The sequence below is a fragment of the Gouania willdenowi genome, chromosome 11 (assembly GCF_900634775.1).
Source record: "Gouania willdenowi chromosome 11, fGouWil2.1, whole genome shotgun sequence".
Taxonomy (NCBI): domain Eukaryota; kingdom Metazoa; phylum Chordata; class Actinopteri; order Blenniiformes; family Gobiesocidae; genus Gouania; species Gouania willdenowi.
In genome coordinates this window covers 3,018,486-3,042,215 of record NC_041054.1, presented here as the reverse complement: position 1 = coordinate 3,042,215, position 23,730 = coordinate 3,018,486, and the positions used below count along the sequence as shown (strand labels likewise).

At 36.0% G+C, this 23,730-nt stretch overlaps 1 protein-coding gene across 1 annotated transcript in view; it reads left to right on the top strand.

Moving 5' to 3' along the window:
• nfatc1 (nuclear factor of activated T cells 1) overlaps positions 1 to 16,250 on the top strand; it is a 65,421-nt gene extending 49,171 nt beyond the window's left edge. The window contains exon 10 of the mRNA XM_028461865.1: positions 15,309 to 16,250. Within this exon, the coding sequence (XP_028317666.1) occupies positions 15,309 to 15,364 (56 nt within the window). The 3' untranslated portion in view covers positions 15,365 to 16,250. The remainder of the gene's footprint in view (positions 1 to 15,308) is intronic.
• The last annotated feature ends 7,480 nt before the right edge of the window (positions 16,251 to 23,730 follow it).

Here is a 23,730-nt window from a genome sequence, read left to right as displayed (position 1 = left end):
TTCAGTATATAGATATACCGAGAAACGCTCACAATCAGTTCCAATTTTAGTAGCTGTTACACCACCTTCTATTGCTTTTATGGGATGATCTGACGTGTTTGTGACCCAATGCGATGCAGCGGTGGACAAAACAATGGCCTATCGTCTTAAATGGACTATTCCTGTGGTCAGTAGACGTGAGGAGGAGAAGGAAGACTGTTAATGATTTACTCTCCTGCTCCTACTGCTGTGATAAACACACATGCTGAAGCAGCGTGTATGTTTACGCCCACTCATGCATATGCATTAAAGCCCCAAAACAGCCTGTTTTTAGGAGCGCTCTGAAAGTGACTTTTCAGAGGCTAAAACTCCAGAAAACAGGCGAGTTTGGGAAAATCCACAATTGGAGATGGGTGAAAAATAGCAAAATACTGGACCTTAAAGCTTCAAATTTCTTACAATCTAATCAAATTATTGTCTTTGAGCTGCACACACACACACACACACACACACACACACACACACACGCGCACGCATGGCAGAACAAATCAGCCTTTCATCCTTAACACTCATCCATCACTGGCAGTTTGTCATGCATACAACAATGTAACGTATTTGTGAGACATTGGTTGTGTTAAAAATGTCATACTTTGTTACGATACACTGAAAATACAATTAATATCTACTGTTTAATGATATGATTAGGATGAGTAGCATTCACACTGAAGTATACTTCCAAGTTTCCCAAGATGCATTTGGAACCAATGACAAAAACCTGGATCACACTGAGGCTAAATATCTCTGTTGATTCTCCACCTTTGAAAGTGACCAAGTAGAACATCAACATGTGCTCATTTGATCCATAAAACTCACGGAAACACATTTCATTCCAACATTTCAGAGATTTTCGCAGACCCTCCATTGTGCTACTGACTAAACTTCTGATGAACTTCAAAACAAGAGCCCTATTTACAAAAGCGTTAAAAAAAACTAATGGAAGATGAGAATAGATGCTTTTATTTTGAAATGGGGATGTTTGATATTTTTGCTTGAAGCCGGTCTCAAGGCGATTTTACATTCCGCTCGCAATGCATCATGGGATGGTTGAGTATGACTAGTGTGCTCACCGTGCATACTTAAAAAATGTCCCCATACAGTATACACCCAGGTATTTCTAACATACTCAATATTTTCATACTATCTAGTATGAGTAGTACGTTAGTATGACATTTACAACACAGCCAAAACATTTGCCTTTCCACACCCGTTAAAAGATGTGGCTAAGTGGAAAAAATTGGGCACATTTTATCTTTAATTATTCATCCTCAAAGCATCGACTGCTGCTTCGTTTAGCAGAGGCTAATTAGCTAACAGTGAGCGACACTGCTAAACTCTGCTGTTGTTGGTTCTGTTTTTCCTCAGTAGAAGCTTCCTGTCTAACGTCTGGTGGTCTCCCTTGTGATGTACCGTATATTAGTTTTAAAAGGTGCTCTTAAACCTCGCTGAGGTAATAAAAGCATTTTTCTGACTCTCTACATTAATCTGAGTGAGAGCAGGATTTAAAGCAGCACAAACACGGATGATCTCACCGCTGAGATTCAGGCTCTGTGCGGTGATTTAAAATGAATTGGATAAATGACCCGCGCTACGAGGATAAACCATCCCTCAGAGCGAGAGCTATCAGACAGAGGCGTGAGGCGGAGCTGCTGCCAATACGTCTGTCCTTCACTTCCTGTTAAATAAGTTCTGAGCTTCCATAAATGTTATGATGGAGCCTGTTTATGTCTCTATTCTTTAGTTTCCACTAACCCAACCAGTAAAAGCACATGGTCTTCACCTCTTAGTTTGGTTTCAATGGGTCAAAGGTCTGAACGCCCATTTACGACGGCGTATTACGGCCACGTTAATATAACAACAAATGTGAATTAAATAAAAAGTTAGAGAATAAAGTCGTAATTTTATTAAATTAAAGTTGTAATATTTTGAGAATGGTCATAATTTTATGAGAATAAAGCCATAATTAATGGTATAGCTTTCCCTGTTGAAGTAAACAGCGTAACAGCGATAGCCCTTAAGTTACTTTCATTTCAACTTTTTCATATTTGTAACAGAATCTGCACACATTCGGCTCATTTGAACAATTTAAACTGTAGACAGGACACGCCCCTTTGAGCTGCGAGCCTTTGATAACCTTCCGTTTTTTTTTTTTGTTTGTTTTTGTAAATCAAATGTTCTGTATTAATAGCACATATTTTGACTGACAATAAAATAAACCGCATTAAAAATGGTTCTGAAATGAGTAAGTTATGATTTAATTGCATTGTACATGCGTTGCCTTTAATGGGAACGTTGCCCTAACCAAGATGGCCGCCACTCGGCTAGCAGGCTACTACAGCACGTTGACGTATCTAGTTTTCTATGATATCTATGGTTGTTGCAACTTTGGGGCTAAGTTTTGTGTTTGAAATTAATGTAGTTCAATTACTTTGTTAATTGTTAATTGTATTTGAGCATAGTTTTTTGATTGTAAGCATAACTTTACTATAATTTTAATGATAATTTCAGGACTGATCCTTCACAATCCACCGCCACATTGAATTATTTATTATAATGCTCCCAACACCATCAATATTGATCTTTTTCACCGATTAGTTTGGATGCATTACCAATTCGCTATATCGAAATTAATTTTCCTGACCTTTCAGTATTTTTGTGATTTTTTTTTTTTTTGTTCTTTTCAGTTATTGATAGATTGTGATCGTTTTTGTACTGAAACAATAAAATATTAGTAACTCTATTTTCCCCTACGTTTCAGGTCTGGATTTATCTTCTCTTCTTTCTGTTTTTGCATTTGTTTGTACATTTGTTAGACTGCTTATTTATTGTCTGTTAAACAGCTTCTTCTGGCTGCTATAAATAACACGGCAGTTATCTGGATTTAATCTAAATTTAATTATTCCGCTGACCCTGAAATGAAGCATCCCTTAGATTAATAAACCTAATATATCTGTCTTGAATACAATTTTAAAAAAGCTTTCTGGCACTCGTCGTTGTATCTCCTCTCTTTCTGTTGACGTTTGCAGGCTTTTATTGTTTAGCGTCAGTTAGCCTCTAAAAACATGAGCGCTAGCTGGCTGCGCTCCTGTTGCTGCCCCCAAAGGGTTTTCCTCTTAGCGGGAGAAGAGTGGGGTTAATAAAAGAAGTGAGTAAAAACAGATGTCTTTAACATAATGCTTCATTGTTGGTGGATTGTGCTTTATCTGTGTGTGCAGAAGCATCAGTATTTAAACCAGGTGTGGGGCTAAAGCAGGTGTTCTCAACCTTGGGGACAGAACCCCATTTGCGGTCGCGAGACACTGGGAAGATGAATATTTTCTGAACAATTTGAGCCCATTTTTATTTATTTTTACCCTGTTTCTGCAACTACACTAAACTTGTCATAGTTTAACCTATTTTCTACACTTTTCTTGCCATATTTTGGCTCCTTTTATTGTATTTTTGCTACATTACTCCCATTTTTGACACTTCTCCATCAAATTTCAATGCCCTTTCTGCACATTTTTTTCACTTTCAACACATTTCCGGCACTTATAAACCCTTTCCATCCGTTTTCCTTCCTAATGTCACATATGTCGACCCATTATTGTCAACCATATTTCATGCTTATTTTTTGCCAATTTAACCACATTCATGATTTAGACCATTATTTCTCAGTTTAAACTAATTGTTCCATTATTGACACTTTGAACCCTTTTACCAATTTTTCTCTCTGTTTTTGGCTTCTCAAATTCACAATTTCTAACCAATTTCTGTGGTTTTATAATCCCATTTCACCACCTTTTGTACCATGTTTGGTCACTTTTAACCCACTTTATTTTTGATTAAAACAAGGATTTGCATCTTCAAGATGACTATGTACTATGGAGCAAATAATAATAGACTTATTGGATAACAGTGGATATTATTGAGATGAATAAATAAATGTGGTTATCACAGATTCATAGAACAATGGACCATCATTTTGCTGACTTTATGGATGGACCCCAAAAATCTCTCCTCTTTATTCCCCCTTATAGATGGTCCTGTCTCCACATGACTGTTCTTCAATGTTCATGTCTGTGTTCAACCACTTTCAGTTACAGTGGGGGTCCCCAGTCTCTGGCGCATTTATTTTGGGGGTCGTGGGCTGAAAAGTTTGAGAACCACTGTGCTAATGAACCAAATTCCTTTCAACATTTCAAATGAAGATTTCTCACTTCATCAAAAGCTTTCAGAGTTGGACTGCTTTGACTTCACGTCCTCAAACAGGTACAGCGTCATTTTAATGTCTCATTAAAGCAGCTGTGACACAGAACGGCTCAGGAATATAAAATTCAGCCGTGGTTACTGCATTAACTTTAGTTATACAATGACAACATATTCCAGATGGGAACCATTCATGCACTGGTTTTCATTTAATGTAGAGCAGTTAGATTTAATTTCTCTGTGATTTGACCATTTATCCATTTTCACAGCGCCAGCAAACTGTGCATGACTGAAAGCATCAAAGTATGTTTTCATCCTCCTCACTGAGTATCGACAGGCGCCCTCGTCCTTTATTTGTTACTGTGTTTTTCACACCGTCCTCTGAGGGTTAGCGAACCCGTCTGCTCGTAAATGCACTGAACGTTGAAGCTGAATCTGGCTGCAGGAACACGTTGGGATGTGGCTGTTATCAACCCTGCTGACTGCAAGGATTTTTATGTTCTTTGGCTCCGTCATAACGTTTTATCACATAAAACTGTGTCCAAGATATTTGTCAGTGTTGATGTAACACAAGCAGAGCAGTATTTTTAATTCTGAACCAAAGCAGTGTTTGTCTCTTCATTGGTCCACAACTGGAGACTTAAACATGCTGCACAAAGATGTCAGTAGAAAAGATTTATTAGTCCCACAGCGAGTCCGGGGCGATCCTGATCATATCTAGAGATTGATATTTCAAGATTAATACTTATTTATCTGAATGATATCCACTGTTATCCAGGAAGTGTATTGTTATTTGCACCATATAGTCATCTTAAAGATGTAAATACTTGTTTTAATCAGAAATTCAATGGGTGGTGAAATGGGATTTTAAAAACCATAGTAATTATTTAAAAGTTGCAAATTAGAGTGACCAAAAACGGACAGAAAAAGTGGTATAAAGTGACAGAAAAACTTAGTAAAATTAGTTAAAACTGGCAAATAATGGCCATGACAAATTGCGAATGTGGTTAAATTGGCAAAAATAAGCATGAAATATGTTAACAAGAGGTTACTGTAAGTGACAATAGTGGGACAACGTGTCCGACATTAGGTGGAAAAAGTGGTGGAAAGGAATTTCTAAATGCCGAAAATGTCTTGAAAGTGGAAAATTTCATGGAGAAGTGGCAAAAATGTGAGTAATGTAGCAAAAAATATGGCAAGAAAAAGTGATTAAAATAGGTTAAGAAATGGCAAGTTTGCTATAGTTGCAGAAAAAGGGTAAAAATAAGGGAAAATGGGCTCAAATTGTTAAATTATTCTTTGTTTTTTGATGGCATCTGGCGACCCCCTCCCAGTGTTTTGTGACCCCAAGGTTGAGAACCCCTGGCTCTCTGGCCAATAGGAGCAAAGAATGAAGTCACATGACTGATGTACTGGTGAATTGAAACAATAAGAATGCATAAATAAATCAAAATAAATGTCGGAGATGACAACAAACACTAGAATATCTCTGACACTAAAAGAAACAGAGTTGGTGTTATGTATCTACTGGTGCCCCTTGTTTCTTGTGATCAACTTCAGTGTGCGTTGATGGCTGTCGTTGGTAGCGATAGGTATTAAAACATGGAAAATATTTTCTTTTACTGCCCTAATTTATTTACTTATTCTGTAAAAGTATTCAATCGAACTTTTTCTCACAGTTTGTATTGCACCAGCAGCACAGTCGATAGTCAGTCACCAGAAAATGTGGATACTACTTAGACAGTAACACCATAAAGCCAAACTGAAGTGAGCAGCTTTTCACGAGTTGAAACAATCACAGATTGCATGAAAACAGCAGCGCTACCTGAAAACTGATGCTAGAAATCACGTGTAATACCAGCTGAAATAAATCTCAACCTGGTCCAGGAACTTTGCAGGATTTTCTTTGGTCTTGTCTGGTTTCTGACAGAATCTGATCTGTGTGCACGTTTAAACCTTAAAATCTGGCCCAGTTGACGCGCTTTGTCACGCATGCACATGAATGTATGAAATCTACATGTGTACACGATGTAAACATCCCTCCGCAATAAATCTGGACATTTGGGATTATTCTTAAAACAGATCCAAAAAACCAACAGGCGTGTTTCATTGCACTGCTGAACCTACCAATGAACTAAAGTCTAATGATAACGTTGACCTTGAACGTCTTGATTTGGCTCAGTTTGCTTTTATACTGAAAGGAACTAGAGCGGATTGTTTTTTGATGAACTGTAATTCAAATCGTACATTGTTGATATCTTTTACAGCCTCTAAAACTGGCAGAGTAAACAAGAGTTTATCCTTCGCTTCTCATCAGCGATTCACGGACATTTATTTACTCTTGTCGCAGTTTTAAATCTTTGAGCAGCTCCATTTCCCCAAGCTGATAAATCCACAGCTGCTTTGTGTCCCACAAACATGAGCAAAACCTTTTTATTCCACTGAGATTTGAACCCTGGTGCAGTTAAGAGAGCTGGTCAGACGATCATAAGAAGGTGTCGTCTAGAGCAGGGGTCCTCAACCTTGGTTGGCAGGACCCCATTTGGGGTCGTGACACTCTTGGAATGGGGTCCCCAGATGCCTTCAAGAAACTGAAATTATTTTTGGAACAATTTGAGCCCATTTTTGCTTATTTTTACCCTTTTTCTGCAACTACAACAAACTTGCCATATTTTAACCTATTTTCGTCACTTTTCCTTGCCATATTTTTGCTACTTTTAATGCATTTTTACTACATTACTCCCATTTCTCATTGCCTTTTCTGTACATTTTTTCCACTTTCGAGACATTTTCGGCACTTTGAAAATCTTTCTACCACTTTTCCCACCTAATGTTGGATATTTTGACTTATTGTCACTTTTAACCTCTTCAACATAATTTGTGCATTTTTTTGCCAATTTAACCATATTTACAATTTGTCATGCCCGTTATTTGCCAGTTTAAATTTATTGTTCCTACTTTTTAAATTACTTCTTCAATGTTCATGTCTGTATTCAACCACCTTCAGGTACAGTGGGGGTCCCCCCGGTATCTGGCACCTTTATTTTGGGGGTCGTGGGCTGAAAAGGTTGAGACCCACTGGTCCAGTGAGTCATCTGAGAAGGACTGGTGCTCTGTCCAGGGTGTCCTCTCTCGCCCAGTGCCCGTAGAGAACTGGAGATGATCAGCAGCAAAACACTGCTTTACTTTGTGTACAAACCGCTCAGCTTCCACATCTGCTGTCTATTACCATTCAGCTTTCAGTGATGCATTAATAAATGCAATCGGCTGCCAGAGAAGTAGAAAAAAGACCAGTAGGCGATGTCATAATGTAACAAATCAGCCAGTAAAAACCTCAAAAGTTTCATTTTCGGGAAGCTTTTTTTTTTTTCTCCTTTCCTTTTTCCCTGACAAGGACTGGAAGATAGTTTTGATCTCCACGTTTAAACTCTGGACTATTAAAACTTTATGACTCAAAAGAAGTGAGACAAAAAATGTTTGAGGGAAACACGTCCCAAATGTTTGCGCCAAATGACTCAACAAGTCGTTCATTTCAGGAGAACGACCTGGAGCAACATTTACAGCTGTCGTTTTCAGACTGTCGTCTCGGATACACTTCAAGAACAAATGAGGAATCATCAGGGACTCGATTTAGAGAAATATCTGAGGGAATACTGAATGTCTCACATATCCAGACGGGTTACAGATCAGGAGAGGTTTTATTGTTTTGGGACAAGAGTAAACGATGAGCATTTGAACAGGCAAAGGGTGCCCACTGTTGTCATTTGGTCTTTAAATTGAATCTGATTATATAAAGTAACTCTCTTCTGTTGGGCCTCCGATTTTCCCTTAAAAATATTCACAATTTCATCCCTGTCCCTTTTCATCATCTTTCCCTGTTTAGATGACTTTACTGGCCTTTAAACTTCCTAAGATTGTACATAACACGCTAAATAAGGTTAATATCGAGTCAACTACTGTTATTGAGTTTATTTTTTGGAATCAAGGAGTGTTCCGCTGAAATCACTTGATCTTACGTCACTAGAGCTTCACAATGTCCTTTTGCGACACGATTCCTATTCTTCTAGTTCCTTCTTTGTTATTGGCGTGTTGCAACCAACTTCAATAGGTGCATATCGCCACCTACTGTACTGGAGTGTGTAAACTCAACAGAACTCCTCCCTGAGCGTCTTTCTCAGAAGAGAGTCTACAACGTCCCAAGGATATACACTCCAGGATATATCTTGTGACACGTTTGACCCTCGGCCAAATGTTTAACAAGAAAAATACCTTGGAGATGTATTATATGGTTCCAAACATTAATTGTGAAACTTTTAATTACCTCTAACCAGTGAATCACCTGGGGATGTTTCTGCTGTGATGTGTCACCAGGTAAACTCATCACCAGTTCAGCCAATACACCAATAGCTAAACTGGTCTTTGTACCAGAGCCTTTTGAGATAATCTGAACTACTTGTTCATCACAACAAAGCTCTGCATTCATTTTCAGTCGTAGGATAACATCATCGCCAGTCAAACCATAACAGTTACGTGATAATGTCCCCAAACATGAATGTGTCGTGTTGGGAAAGAGAGAGAGAAATGGGTCGGATTGATTAGGTTTTTTCCTCCAGTTTTCCATGAATACAGAAAACTGGAGACCTTTATTTTCAACTTAAACAGTGACATGTTTATCAGGTTTATCAGATATTTGGAGCAACAACACATTCTAAATAGCTGGACAGTCCGTCCAGAACTGAGTTTGGACAGTCTGTCCGTGCAGTAAATATCATGTCCTCAAATCTTTTAATCTGAGAGAGGATTTAAAGGCTTTCATCAAAGTTTAATAGCTCTTTTCTGTTCAGGGCCACCTAGAGACCAGTTTGATCCAAAATGGCTGAAGTAAATCCAACTTCCTAGCTGTAATGGGTTCTCACACCCGAGTTTTCCCAATCAAGTCAATTTATTTCAATCTTCTCTACGTCTGTAACCAAGCTCCACATTCCCTGGGTGGAAAGTTGATCTTAGGAAAATAAAGAAAACCAATTCCTAATGCTATGTGACCATGTAAACATGTGAAGGCTATGAACTTCCTCCAGATCATGGAGAAATTAAAAATTTGTGATGTTTTAAAATGAGTCCTAAAACTGCTCTACATGTATTTACATTCTCCTTAAGTGTTAGCGTCATTGCTAGCAACACTAAGGGTCATCAGACTAGAAGCTGCTCTACCGCCCCATTACCAATGACTCTGTTGCTCTGACTTTTTAAATTTTGAGGTGAATCATCTTTCAGACATTTATTTTTGATAACTTGTGGTTTTTAAAGACTGAAAAAGTCTGGATTGGTATCAGAAACAGTATTTATGTTGTTGACATGGAGTCGCCGAGGAGAAGCCAAGAACATCTCGTGGTTTGTGAGCTTGACGTGTGTTGGCCGTTTAACGTCTGGGTCGTAGATCGTCTCCTTTGCCGTGCTGTGTTATTAATACACGTTTCATTGTGTGCTGATGACTTTTCGCTCCTAATGAGACAAACAGTCGCACGCTGCTGATTGTTTAGCAGTTTGTTGTTTGTCTGCAGTTTCCTGGTCCGAGTATTGGTGCGTTCCAGCTGTTATAAATATGAATGGGAAAGGAAAACTAAAGTGAATTCCTTATTTCCCATTATTTCCAATGACTGTAAAATAAACTCCTGTCCACCCTTACTGGAATGACTCTACAGGCAATATTACAGGAGTTTCATCTTTTCAAGCTCCAAACTGACTGGAAACCTTGACAAATATAAGAGCTGCTGGTTTTTGATGCATTGTAACTCAAATTGTACTTGTGGATAGGAAATTTAGCAGCAAAAGCAATAAAGTGAACAAGCAAAAATGAAGCGTGTCAGTGAATAACACCGTATTGAGTTACAAACCTTTATATGTGTGTCTTCATCCCACTAAAAATGTAAAAACTCATCATTCCTGTAAGTTTTTATAAACATCTACACACGCTTGCTCCTCCTCACTGCTCCATGTCTGCATATGAGTCATATTACATCTTTCTGTGGTCGTTTTTTTTTACTTTAATCGTAGATGTCTGTCCATCAGCACTGTATCAGAGTCCAGTTACATGTTCACATCTGGTTAAACGAAGCAGACTTTCCTGAGAAACAAACTCAATTTTAATATTTTATTTTGAAACTGGAAATGTCCTTGTGATAACATCTTTCCTGTCTTTTCAAATGAAAATGAAAACTTTCACCTCCAGATGTGAAAATCTGACACTCTTCCCTGGACAATGTTCCATGTGTGATTTTGTGCAAAGAAAATGCATTAATTGTAGCATTTTTTAATAGTTTTCATTTTAAATGTAACGTGACAACAGTTCCATGTTTTCCTGAAATATTATAGATTATGACCTTCCCATTCTCAGTAATTCTACTCATTCCAATATTGTTGTGAGATAAGCTTTGATATTAGTGGTGTAAAAACTTTCATCTTTATAAAAATCCAGCTTAAACCTCAATGAAAACATTACTCTCTCTCTCTCTCTCTCTCTCTCTCTCTCTCGCTCTCGCTCTCGCTCTCTCTCTCATAAATCAATGTGACCCAAATGACTCGGATGTCCCGGTGGTGCTGGATCTATTTTTGGGTCGTTGTTGTAGACACACTTAGAGATCAATACATCGACTTCTGCGCTTTTTTTCAATTAGATCCTCCTCTTCAAATGTGACGACCAAACAAAATGTTGGCCATGGTAACGTGTAAACAGTCGCTCAGTGGAGCAAACCACGATGTTTCTCTGCCTTGTCGGTCTTAATAGGGACTGAATCAACAGTTTGTCCATTTTTTCCCTGTTGGGAATCAGAGACGAACTTCAGGACACACGAACACAGACACTTCTAGTCTAATTCCAGCTGAACTTCATGTTAATGGATGGAATACATAGAAACCTCTGTGATAACAGCTATGACCTGGAATATTTGCAGTTGCTGGCCTGTGTCGCACTGCATTAGCTTAGCATTAACTAGCAATAGCATTAACTAGCAATAGCATTAACTAGCAATAGCATTAGCAAGGATTAGCCTTAACATAAGTTAACATTAGCATAGCATTAACATTGACCTAGCTTTACCATTAACCTAGTATTAGCATTCACCTAGCAATAACACTAGCCAGCCTTAGCATTAGTCTAGCATTAGCATTCGCCTAGCAATAACATTATCCTAGAATTCACCCAGCATTAGCACTAATCTAGCATAGCGTTAGAATAGCATTAACCTAGTAATATCATTAGTATAGCATTAGCATTAGTCTAGCATTAAAATTTACCTAAGCATTTGCTTAGCAATAGCATTAGCATAGCATTAGCATTAACCTAGCATTCGCACCACTAACCTAACATTAGCATTCCTCTAGCATTAGCACTAGTATAGCATGAGCATAGCATTAACATTAACCAAGCTTTACTGTTTGCCCAGTGTTAGCGAGCCTAAAAATAACATTAGCCTAGTATTAGCATTAGTCTAGCATTCAAATTATCCTAGCATTAGCATTCCCCTAGCAATAGCATTATGCTAGCATTAGCCTTGCATTTGCATTAGCATTAACTTAGCATTAGCTAAGCGTTAACCTAGCAATAATTTAACATTAGCAGTAAGGTTGAAATGTTTTATAACTCAGAAAGTTAAAAAGTTACAAACTATAAATTTACAAGCATAAATCTCGGAGGCTTTCTGAACGTTTTGATAGATTATTTGTCAAACTCGTACAAACGGTGTAGGAGGAGTTAATGACAGAAGGAAGAAAAAAATGAATAACAACCGTTTGGATTGTTCATCTTTCTGAGTCGATTCAATAGAATTCAAACTTCATCCTTTAACCATCAGATGCTCAGAATCATCAAAGCCAAATCAAACAGAGGAGAGAGAGTCACTGGGTTCATTCTGGAACGTTGGGTGGAGGAGAAGAAGTCTGTTTATTTCTTCAGGTTCTTCTTCTTCTGGCCACACATTCAGACATTCACTGACGCAGGACTTACCGTAAACTCAAGGAGAATCAGTCGAATTGTGGCGCTACTAAAACAAAGTTTGGACTAAACCTGAGAAAACTCACGTCTGTGGAGGGTTTAGGAGGACAAGTCAGAGATCTGCTGCCAGGGCGGAGACAGTCTTTGTTTTTCAGGGAGTTTTCACCAAATCTACGTTAAGATGAAGGTGAACTCACACAACCATCTAAATAATAATAAAAAAAAAAATAACACGAGTCGTTTCATTTAATTAGTGTCAGTTTTAGCCTTAAATATTTATTCTGACACATGGGCAACTGGCTGCCTAAAGGCCACGTTCAGCCCTTGGTCTAATGTTATGTTTCCCCCAAAGTAAATACACAAAATGACTCCAAAATACACAAAATGGATTGCAGAAATACACAAAAGTTACAAAAGATTGCATAAAATGACAACAAAACTACAACTAAATACTGAAAATTTACTCCAAAAACACATAAGTCGACAACACAGAAATAACAGGAAAATGAACAAAACGAGAACAAAAACGACTCTAAAACACAAAATGACAACAAAAAGTGACTCATAATATACTGAACAACAACAAAAATACACAGAATGACAAAAAAATATACAAAAACACACACAAAATAATACTCAAATTCAGAGTAAAATACACAAAATGACAACAAAAATATGAAAAACAACAGACTGAACCCTATTAATCACCTGTTTTCCAGGGCAAATTACATTCAAATGTGTGAAATTCTCCCAAAGGAAGTATGTAAAGTATTTGGGCCTGATTTAAAAAAGTAAAAATGTAGGTTTGAGCTGTTGATGATCTTTTTGCTGCACATTCCACTATTAAATAGAAATTTAATCTGTGTAAATTAAATACAATAATGTGTATATCTTTCATAATAATATTTTTAGACATTATTGTTGGTATTATCACTGCTTTTCATGGACGGGTTAACCTAATTATTGATAGATAGGTGACAGATACCACAACACATCTTCTCAGGTCATGATGAGTTCATGTCTCGATTTGACTGTTTTGGAAGAAAAACTGTCACAAAATATGCATCAGGTGGCAGTAATAAAAATAATACGCTGCATTAGTAAATGTGGCAGTTCTGCTACAAACTGAGCCTCTGCTTTTCTGCCTGAACTGGAAAAAGATCCTTTTAATGTGGAAAATCACATGGAAAAGCCTTTTTTTCTTTATTATTTAGTCAGAAAATCAGTTTTCCAGTCTGCTTTTCCAGTCAGAGGGAATTCCACCCTCGGCCTCCTGGCTTTGTTTCACCACGTCGGGCCAGGAGTGTTTCCCTTTTTCCTCTCACATTTCCTCCCTGAGCCAAAAATCTGATTTAAAGAGTGAGAAACTCCTCTGAGGATTAATTCACAGATAAGAGAATTAACAGCCGAAAAGATGCGTCTTTAGGGAGGAACAAGTCACTGATTTTCCAATTCCTTTTCTATTAGTGTTGGATGGGAGACGATCAACAGATAAACAAGCGTGTAGAGACTCTGCATTGTCTCCCCAGATAAGAAACGTCCAGGGATCTGAAATAAACTCATTTTATTAGTTAGACTCAGAGGAAGTGACGGCTTCAGTTTGACTCAGTGATTTGATTTTGTTCTTCCTATTATTTTCAAATATCACTAACACATTTTAGCCTTGGGGTCAATCTGACCCCAGGGATATTTGCCTCCAGAAAATGATTTGTTCAGAAAACTCGTAGACCAACTTTTTGTGTCAGACGCTTTGTTTATTCGTTGAGTACATAAATCAACCCTAGACCTGTTCTCTAGCGCCACCATCAGGACAAACTTTTAAATTAGAATGAATTTATCTTGAATAGTTTTCATTCAAATTTTCTCAAATTTATTGACAACGTTAATGATCACCAGAGTATGAACTCTGTTTGTTGTAGTGATGATATGACCTTTCCTGTGGCGCCACCATCAGGACAAACTTTCAGTTTTAGAGTTAGTGGATCTGGAAAATCCAAATAATTTCTAATTTGGGGTTCACATTCCCGACTCTCACAGAATGAACCGTATTGATTGATGTTGGTCTTTCCATTTTTTGAAGGGATTGTGTGTGCTGGAGGGTCAACATTCTCATTCTCATCAGACAAAAAAAAAAAAAAAAAATCAGGGTCCTCTTCAACACAATCCTGTCTCAGACACATTCTCCTCTACGTCTCTTTCACTGTGAAAGAGCTGTTCCAAAACCTTTTCCTAGAGCAGTGGTTTTCAACTTTTTCCTCAGAAATAAAATGGGATAAAAGTGACCAAAAATTGTGGAAAAAGGTGTTGAAAAGGGATTTTAAAAAAAAAAAAAAATAACAGAAATTGGTTAAAAGTTGCAAATTAGTGTACCCAAAAACGGACAGAAAAAGGAGTAGAAAGGGTTCAAAGTGTCAGTATTGGAACAATTAGTTTAAACTGGCAAAAACTGGTTAAATTGGCAAAAATAAGCATGAAATATGATAAAAAGAGGTTAAAAGTGACAATAATGGATCAACATATGTGACATTAGGTTGGAAAAGTTTATGTGCTGAAAATGTCTTGAAACTGGAAAAATGTGCAGAAAAATCATTGCAATTTGATGGAGAAGTGACAGAAATGGAAGTAATATAGCAAAACTGTATTAAAGGGAGCAAAAGTTTGCAAGAAAAAATGATAAAAAATAGGTTAAAATATGGCAAGTTTGGTGTAGTTGTAGAAAAAATAAGCAAAAATTAGCTGAGATTGTTAAAATATATTCTTAGTTTCTTGAAGGCATCTGATGACCCCCTCCCAGTGTCTCACATCCCCAAATGGGGTCTTGACCCCAAGGTTGAGAACCCCTGTCATAGAGGACAAAAATATTATCATGATAATGTTATGCTTAATCAATTGAACCCATCAAATTAGGAAAATGCATGAAATATGAAGCAAAAAAGGTCAACTTTTATTTTTGAATGATAAACATTGAATGTGGTCATATTGATCCTAATGATAATCGGAGGGTTGCGCATCTTTGAGTCTACGCTGAGGAAGCCGTCGTTCTTCCACTGATAGAAAATACTGATTATTAACCTTTTCTTTTCTCCATTTACAGTTAATGAGATCATCAGGAACGACCTGTCGAGCATCTCTGTGCACAGCCACGCATAGATTCCTCCCAACGTCGCCCAAACAAAAGGAAACTACAACTACAACAACTACATAAACCTTTGTTCATGTCCAACATGTGCCTTTGTTTTGAAATGTTTTTCTGCCGTTACTGAAGAACGACGTAGCTTTGCATATCTGACGTTTGAATACGAAAAAGTGCCTTTTTAACTGGAAACTAAAAGACTGAAAGCCTTATTTTATAGTCACCAGCAGTTACTTTTAAGCCAGAACAGCACAGTGTTTGTTCCTTGTGTGTTAATCGTGAAGAATTTGTATTAAAAGTCTCTATAAACAAACAACAAAAAGCACTTAACCTCTAAAATGTGCTTTCCCGCATCAAAATGGGGCTCCTACTTCCTTTTTATGGGCGCAACTTCCTGTGAGAAAATGATAAATGACAGTAACTAAACTTTATTCTCACAGTTTTTGTCGCTTTTAAAGCCGATCAATTCCAAGCTTTATGTATAATCCCTCCAACAATTGCCATATTTTTTGTTTCTTCATTAAATAAAACATTGTTGCCTTAAACTTAAAAACAGTAGGCCGCCACCTAGTGGTCATGTTATGACAAAACAACAACAACCTAAAAGCCGTGTAGATCTTTGTAGAAATAAAAAAAAGACTTTTGTATAACTCGCTTGTCTCTTATTTTTTATAGATGTAAATAAAACATAAATGAGCTTCGACCTGCTACAAGAATGTCTTTATATATAAAAGAAAATCCTCTGACCCCAAGGAACACGTTAAAGCAATACCGTAACTGTTTTCTAATGTTACTTTTTGTATTTTCATATTTATTCGTTTAGCATGTGCTCTTTGTATTCCATTAAACAGTTTCTCCTACATACTGTGGTTTATAATCCTAACGTCGGCACTCTTTAATAAACGGTGCATTTTTCTATATATTTATGAGTCTTAATTCATGTAGCTGAGATGTTTAACCATAACTCATGACTCTGCTTTGATACTTTGTGCATTTGTCAATAAACATACTTTGAACTCATGCATTTGAAATGTGTTTACTGGACAGCTGGCCACTTTATTAGGTACACTATCACAATGAAAAGATTGGTAGTTTGACATATCGGCGTACAGTGACTTTCACAATCGAAAGCGTTAAAAAAACTAAAGGAAGACAAGAAATGCTTTTATTTTGAAAATAGGATGTTTTTATTTTTAGCTTGAAGCCAGTCCCAGGACCATTTTACATTCCGCTTGTAATGCATCGTTGAGTATGACTGTGTGCCCACTACGCATATTTAAAAAATGTCCCTATATAGTATACTCAATCTTTTCATACTATCTAATGTGAACACACTACATACTCATTTTGACGTCAGACTTACTATGACTAGTACGTTACTATGACATTTACAACACAGCCAATGTATCGTCCCACCCCTATAATCAACATTAAAGATTATTTGAATTCAGTGTCTTTAGTGTAAACATATTTTTAAAAGGAAGGTTGGGAACTACTGCTTAGGCAACACACGAAGAAAGTCAAAATTCAAGGTTTTTTTATCATCAAAAACATTAAACACAGCAACATACTGTAAATATAACCGCAATAGAGGAAACAACAGTGACTAGAAACTCTGAAGTCTTAAGTTGCGCATGCGCATAGATTTAAAATTTATATTTAGATATAACATTTGTCTAAAACCTTTGTTTATATTTAATATTTAACATTTATATTTTTTATTAAACATTTGCATTCTTATTTTAGATTTTACATTTATGCTTAAATGCAACATTTATATTTATATTTATTAATTAACGTTTAGATTCAACATTGAGATTAAGATTTAACATTTAGATTCAACATTTAGAATTAGATTTTACATTTGGATTTAGATTTAACGTTTAGATTGAACATTGACATTATATTAATGGAGGAAAACTCTCCATTATATTTTTATCTGATGCGTGGCTGAACACGTACATGTTTATCTTTGGGCAGGAATACAACATATGTCCGTAGTTCTCCATGTACCACCATGTGTCTGTGTGGCACTGACACCCTCAGGTCTGTCCCATTGAGAAATGTCTGCTCAGCACTGACACTGGTAGGGAAATCGTCAGTGGTCAGTGCTTTACACATGTGCTGTGTTCAAGCCTGACATGGAAATCAGAGGTTGGTTTGACTCTGACTATAGATTTGTCACGCAGATCAGAGCCTCGGCTGGATAAACAGGTAAGACCTCCTTATCGTAGAAAGCTCTAATGGCTTTATTAAAAATAACATTATCAGTTAATGTCTAGTATTATGTGTTCGTTTGTTTGTTTGTTTGTTTACTTACATCTAGTTTGTATTGTAAAAATATATATACACTTAAATATTACATCAAACAATGTCAGTTTGTCACAAAATTAAACCGAAATTATTGAACATTTACAATCAAGCCATTGGATTAGAAATCATCATCATCATTCTTCTTCTTCTTCTTCTTCTTCTTCTTCTTCGTCTTCTTCGTCTTCTTCGTCTTCTTCGTCTTCTTCTTCGTCTTCTTCTTCGTCTTCTTCTTCGTCTTCTTCTTAATAAAATGATTTGTGGTGATAATTATTAATAATCATACCTGTTTTTGTGATGTCACAGATCCTAGGATGGAGGAAGTGACCCTAAACTGCTCCGTGGTTTCCTGTGGAACCCATTCATGCGCCAACACTCTGACCAACAAGTTGAGACTGGGTTTCACTGACCTTTTGACCTTCACCATCGGTCAGCCTATGGTCTTCAGGTTGCTCTGGCTCAGCTTCACGTCCAAACGTCCCACTGACATCCTCAACTGTAACCTTGCCATGTTCAACAACGTGCACTACCTGCAGTCTCTGCTTCACTTAATCGTCATGATAATTCTGCCTTGTCTACACTCACACCTGCTCACAGTGCTGCTGGTGTACGTGCAGACCGGTGGTCCGTCCAGCCTGTGCTTCATCTCACTGGAGAGATACGTGGCCGTCATCCACCCAACGTCCTACCCTCTGATCAAGAAGTACCGCTGGAGGGAAGTGTGTGCAGTGTTTGTGTGGCTCTCCACCATCCTGTCCACTGTGATCGTTGGACTCAACTCAGACAAAACCTACCTCAACGATGACCTACTGAAGACCATCCCAATGGCTGTGATGTCCACCATGACTTTAATCATGTTGTGGTGCAGCGTCAAAATCGCTCTGGCCCTGAGGCAGTCGGGCCCCGGGCGAGACAAACTGCACCCGCTGAAGAAGAGGGCCCTCATCACGGTCTCTGCCACCACCACTATCACCCTCATCTTCTACATCCCAGTGGCAGCCATGCAAATTAATTCCTCCACTAATGAGTTCACACAGAAGTGCATCATCACTCCTATCTGTGTCATGCTGCTGTCGGCCGCCAGCGTGGTGCACCCGCTGTTTTACCTGCACACCCAGGCCAGTCTGTTCAGCTGCAGGGGGCGGTCGGACAGGCCCGGGTGATCAGAGTCAGCACTAAACGTACCTACAGCACGTATACCTAGAATAAAGGCACATCATCTCAGATGGACATGAAATATATTTAAAGTTAAGTACAAAACACTCACAATAGTATGTGTACTAAGAATAAAGTCACATAATATCAGATTATACTCTAAATAAGGTACAAATACTCAGACTACATCTCGTGTACCTAGAATAAACTCACATAATGTCAGATTAACAGGAAATACACTTAAATTAATCCATCAATACTTAGATTAGAAGGCATGTACCTAGAAAAAAGTCACATAATCTCAATGTAAATAAAGCTTTGCCAAAAACTTGTATGACGAGAATTATTAAAATGCTAAAGTAATAATGTATCCATCATTTGTTATTTATTATGTTTTATTTTGTTGTTGTTTTCCTGCAGAAAATATTGGTGGCTCATTATGAAGATTATTATTATGTATTAACCTGGTGATGAGAATTATTGGAATGTGAATTAATTATAATAAAGACATTCATTGTGGTGGAAAGAACAATTTTTGTGTTTACTTGCTAAAGGTTGTGAGTTATATTCCCAGTCCACTGGTAGCCTATATAACTTGATTCATTTTTTCATGTATGGCTCTTTTATTGATTTTTTATTTAGTATTCAGTTGATGCTAATTGTTTTTCTCATTAGCATTGGATCGGTAGTCAGTGTGGGTGTTTTTTAGGCTCCTCCCTGTGTCTCTAGTCACGCCCTCTTTCAGTGTGACAATCATTGGTGCAATCATCATAAACATCCTAATGGGGAGAAAAGGCTGAAGTAAGGCATGAAAAATGTCAGAAATGTGAAAGTGTTATTTTTAAATAAAACTTGTGCAATTATGATAAAAAAAAAAAAAATCTAAAACAGAAGTAAGACTGCATACATTATTAGGAGTTTTATCCGAAATCTAAAGTAAGGCTATACAAAGCATAAAAATGGGTAAAATTGTGACATTTTAAAGTTTTAGGTAAGGCTACATACCAAAACTAGTCCAATTACAATATATAATACCTTAAACAAAAGTAAGGGAGCAATAAAGCAAAAAAAAAAAAAAGAAAATATGAGAAACATCTGAAATCAAAGGTAAAATGGAAACAAAAATGTTTTGATAAGGCAAAGTTTAAAAAAATAGTCTAATTGTGATAAACAACCTATGACGAAAGTAAGGTTGCAATAAAGCATAAAAATTACAAAAATCCAAAAACACCAAAAGTCAGAGGTAAGGCATGTACGGTAAAAAAAAAAACTATAATATAGGTAAGACAAAGTGAGTCCATAACAACAAGTCCAATTATAATAAATTACCTAAAACGGAAATAAGACTGCAAGAAAACTTAAAAAATTAAAAAATTAAAAAATTATATATATATATATATATATATATATATATATATATATATATATATATATATATATATGGGTTAGGGTTAAGGACGAATTCTACATGGTATCTAAATAGCGGCATCTGGTGGTCAAAATTGGTACAACTACCAAGGACGGATGATTGCTGACAGCTGAAGATCACAGGTGTACCTGCAGTGGCATTGGGAGCTCACACCTAATAAGGTAAGGTTAAAAAAGCCATAAAAACGGACAAAACATTTCAAACGCCTCAAAACGGAAGTAAGGCTATAGTAAGGTATAAATTCTGAAAAAAATAATTTTGATGAAAAAATTTCAAACGCCTCAAAACGGAGGTAAGGTTATAGTAAGGCATGAATTTGATGAAAAAAACAAAACAAATCAAAATGAAAGAAAGGCTATAGTACGGCATAAAAACGGGCACAAAATTTCAAACACCTCAAAATGAAAGTAAGGCTATAGTAAGGAATAAAAATGAAAACGCCTCAAAACGGAGGCAAGGCGTAAGGCATACATTTTTTTTTTAAATTTCAAACGCCTTAAAACGGAAGTAAGGCCATAGTAAGGATAAATTTTGATGAAAAAATTTCAAACGCTTCAAAACGGAAGTAAAGCTATAGTAAGACATAAATTTGACAAAAAAATTTAAATTGCCTCAAAACGGAGGTAAGGTTATAACGCAAAGATTATTGAGAAAATTTCAAACGCCTCAAAACGGAGGTAAGGCTATAGTAAGGCAAACATTTTGATGAAAAAATTTGAAATGCCTCAAAATGGAAAAAAGGCTATAATAAGGCACATTTTTTAAAAAAATTTAAAAAATTTAAATTGAGTTAGGACGATCAGTCGACCCTAAAACGACTGCAAACAGAGTGAAGCCCATTTTAGGTATGTGCACTCTGTTTGCAGTAGTTTTTTGGGTTGAATGATGGTCCTAAGTCAATTTTACAACATAGTGCAGATACTTAAAATGGGCTGAAAACACAGTAAGTAACAAAAATGACAAAAATCAAAAAATCACCCAAAATCGGAAGTAAGGCAATAGTAAGGCGTTATTTTCAAAAATTTCAAAATTAGTAGTTTTTAGGGTCGAATGATGGTCTTAACTCAATTGTTTTTTGTTTTTTTTAATTTAAAAAAAAACATGCCTTACTAATTTTTGAAAAATATGCCTTAATGATGGCCTTACCTCTGATATTGGGTGATTTTTTTTTTTTTTCAATTTTTGTGAATTACTGCGTTTTCATCTAATCTAGTCTAATGATGGTTTTAACTCAATTTTTACTTTTTTGAAATTTTTGAAAAATATGCCTTACTTTAGCCTTACCTCCGATTTTGGGTGATTTTTGTCATTTTTTGTACTTTACTGCGTTTTCAGCCCATTTTAAGTATGTGCACTCTGTTTGCAGTAGTTTTTAGGGTCAATTGATGGCCCAAACTCAATTTTTTTTTTTCAAAATTTTTGAAAAAAAATGCTTTGCTATAGCCTTACTTTTGATTTTGGGTGATTTTCGTTTTCATTTTTTTGTGCCTTACTGCTTTATGTGCCCTGTTTAAGTATGTGCATTATATTTGCAGTAGATTTTAGGGTCTAATGATGGTCCTAACTCAATTTTTTTTTTTTTCGAAAATTTTGAAAAAAAATGCCTTGTTATATCCTTACTTTTTAATTTTGGGTGATTTTAGTTTTTTGTCATTTTTTGTGCCTTACGGCTTTCTTTGCCCTGTTTAAGTATGTGCATTATATTTGCAGTAGTTTTTAGGGTCTAATGATGGTCCTAACTCAATTTTTTTTTTTCAAAATTTTTGAAAAAAAAAATGCCTTGTTATAGCCTTACTTTTTAATTTTGGGTGATTTTAGTTTTTTGTCAATTTTTGTGCCTTACTGCATTCTTAGCCCCGTTTAGGTATGTGCATTATATTTGCAGTAGTTTTTAGGGTCTAATGATGGTCCTAACTCAATTTTTTTTTTTTTTTTTTCAAAATTTTTGAAAAAAAAAAAACCTTGTTATAGCCTTACTTTTTAATTTTGGGTGATTTTAGTTTTTTGTCATTCTTTGTGCTTTACTGCATTCTTAGCCCCGTTTAGGTATGTGCATTATATTTGCAGTAGTTTTTAGGGTCTAATGATGGTCCTAACTCAATTGTTTTTTGTTTTTTTTAATTTAAAAAAAAACATGCCTTACTAATTTTTGAAAAATATGCCTTAATGATGGCCTTACCTCTGATATTGGGTGATTTTTTTTTTTTTTCAATTTTTGTGAATTACTGCGTTTTCATCTAATCTAGTCTAATGATGGTTTTAACTCAATTTTTACTTTTTTGAAATTTTTGAAAAATATGCCTTACTTTAGCCTTACCTCCGATTTTGGGTGATTTTTGTCATTTTTTGTACTTTACTGCGTTTTCAGCCCATTTTAAGTATGTGCACTCTGTTTGCAGTAGTTTTTAGGGTCTAATGATGGTCCTAACTCAATTTTTTTTTTTCAAAATTTTTGAAAAAAGAAATGCCTTGTTATAGCCTTACTTTTTAATTTTGGGTGATTTTAGTTTTTTGTCATTTTTTGTGCCTTACTGCTTTCTTAGCCCCTTTTAGGTATGTGCATTATATTTGCAGTAGTTTTTAGGGTCTAATGATGGTCCTAACTCAATTTTTTTTTTCAAAATTTTTGAAAAAAAAATGCCTTAATTTTGGGTGATTTTAGTTTTTTGTCATTTTTTGTGCCTTACTGCTTTCTTTGCCCTGTTTAAGTATGTGCATTATATTTGCAGTAGTTTTTAGGGTCTAATGATGGTCCTAACTCAATTTTTTTTTTTTTCAAAATTTTTGAAAAAAAAAAAGCCTTACGTTTTAATTTTGGGTGATTTTAGTTTTTTGTCATTTTTTGTGCCTTACTGCTTTCTTTGCCCTGTTTAAGTATGTGCATTATATTTGCAGTAGTGTTTAGGGTCTAATGATGGTCCTAACTCAATTTTTTTTTTTCAAAATTTTTGAAAAAAAAAATGCCTTGTTATAGCCTTACTTTTTAATTTGGGTGATTTAGTTTTTTGTCATTTTTTGTGCCTTACTGCTTTCTTTGCCCTGTTAAGTATGTGCATTACATTTGCAGTAGTTTTTAGGGTCTAATGATGGTCCTAACTCAATTTTTTTTTTCAAAATTTTTGAAAAAAAAAATGCCTTGTTATAGCCTTACTTTTTAATTTTGGGTGATTTTAGTTTTTTGTCAATTTTTGTGCCTTACTGCATTCTTAGCCCCGTTTAGGTATGTGCATTATATTTGCAGTAGTTTTTAGGGTCTAATGATGGTCCTAACTCAATTGTTTTTGTTTTTTTTTAATTTAAAAAAAAACATGCCTTACTAATTTTTGAAAAATATGCCTTAATGATGGCCTTACCTCTGATATTGGGTGATTTTTTTTTTTTTTAATTTTTGTGAATTACTGCGTTTTCTTCTAATCTAGTCTAATGATTGTTTTAACTCTATTTTTACTTTTTTGAAATTTTGAAAAATATGCCTTACTTTAGCCTTAC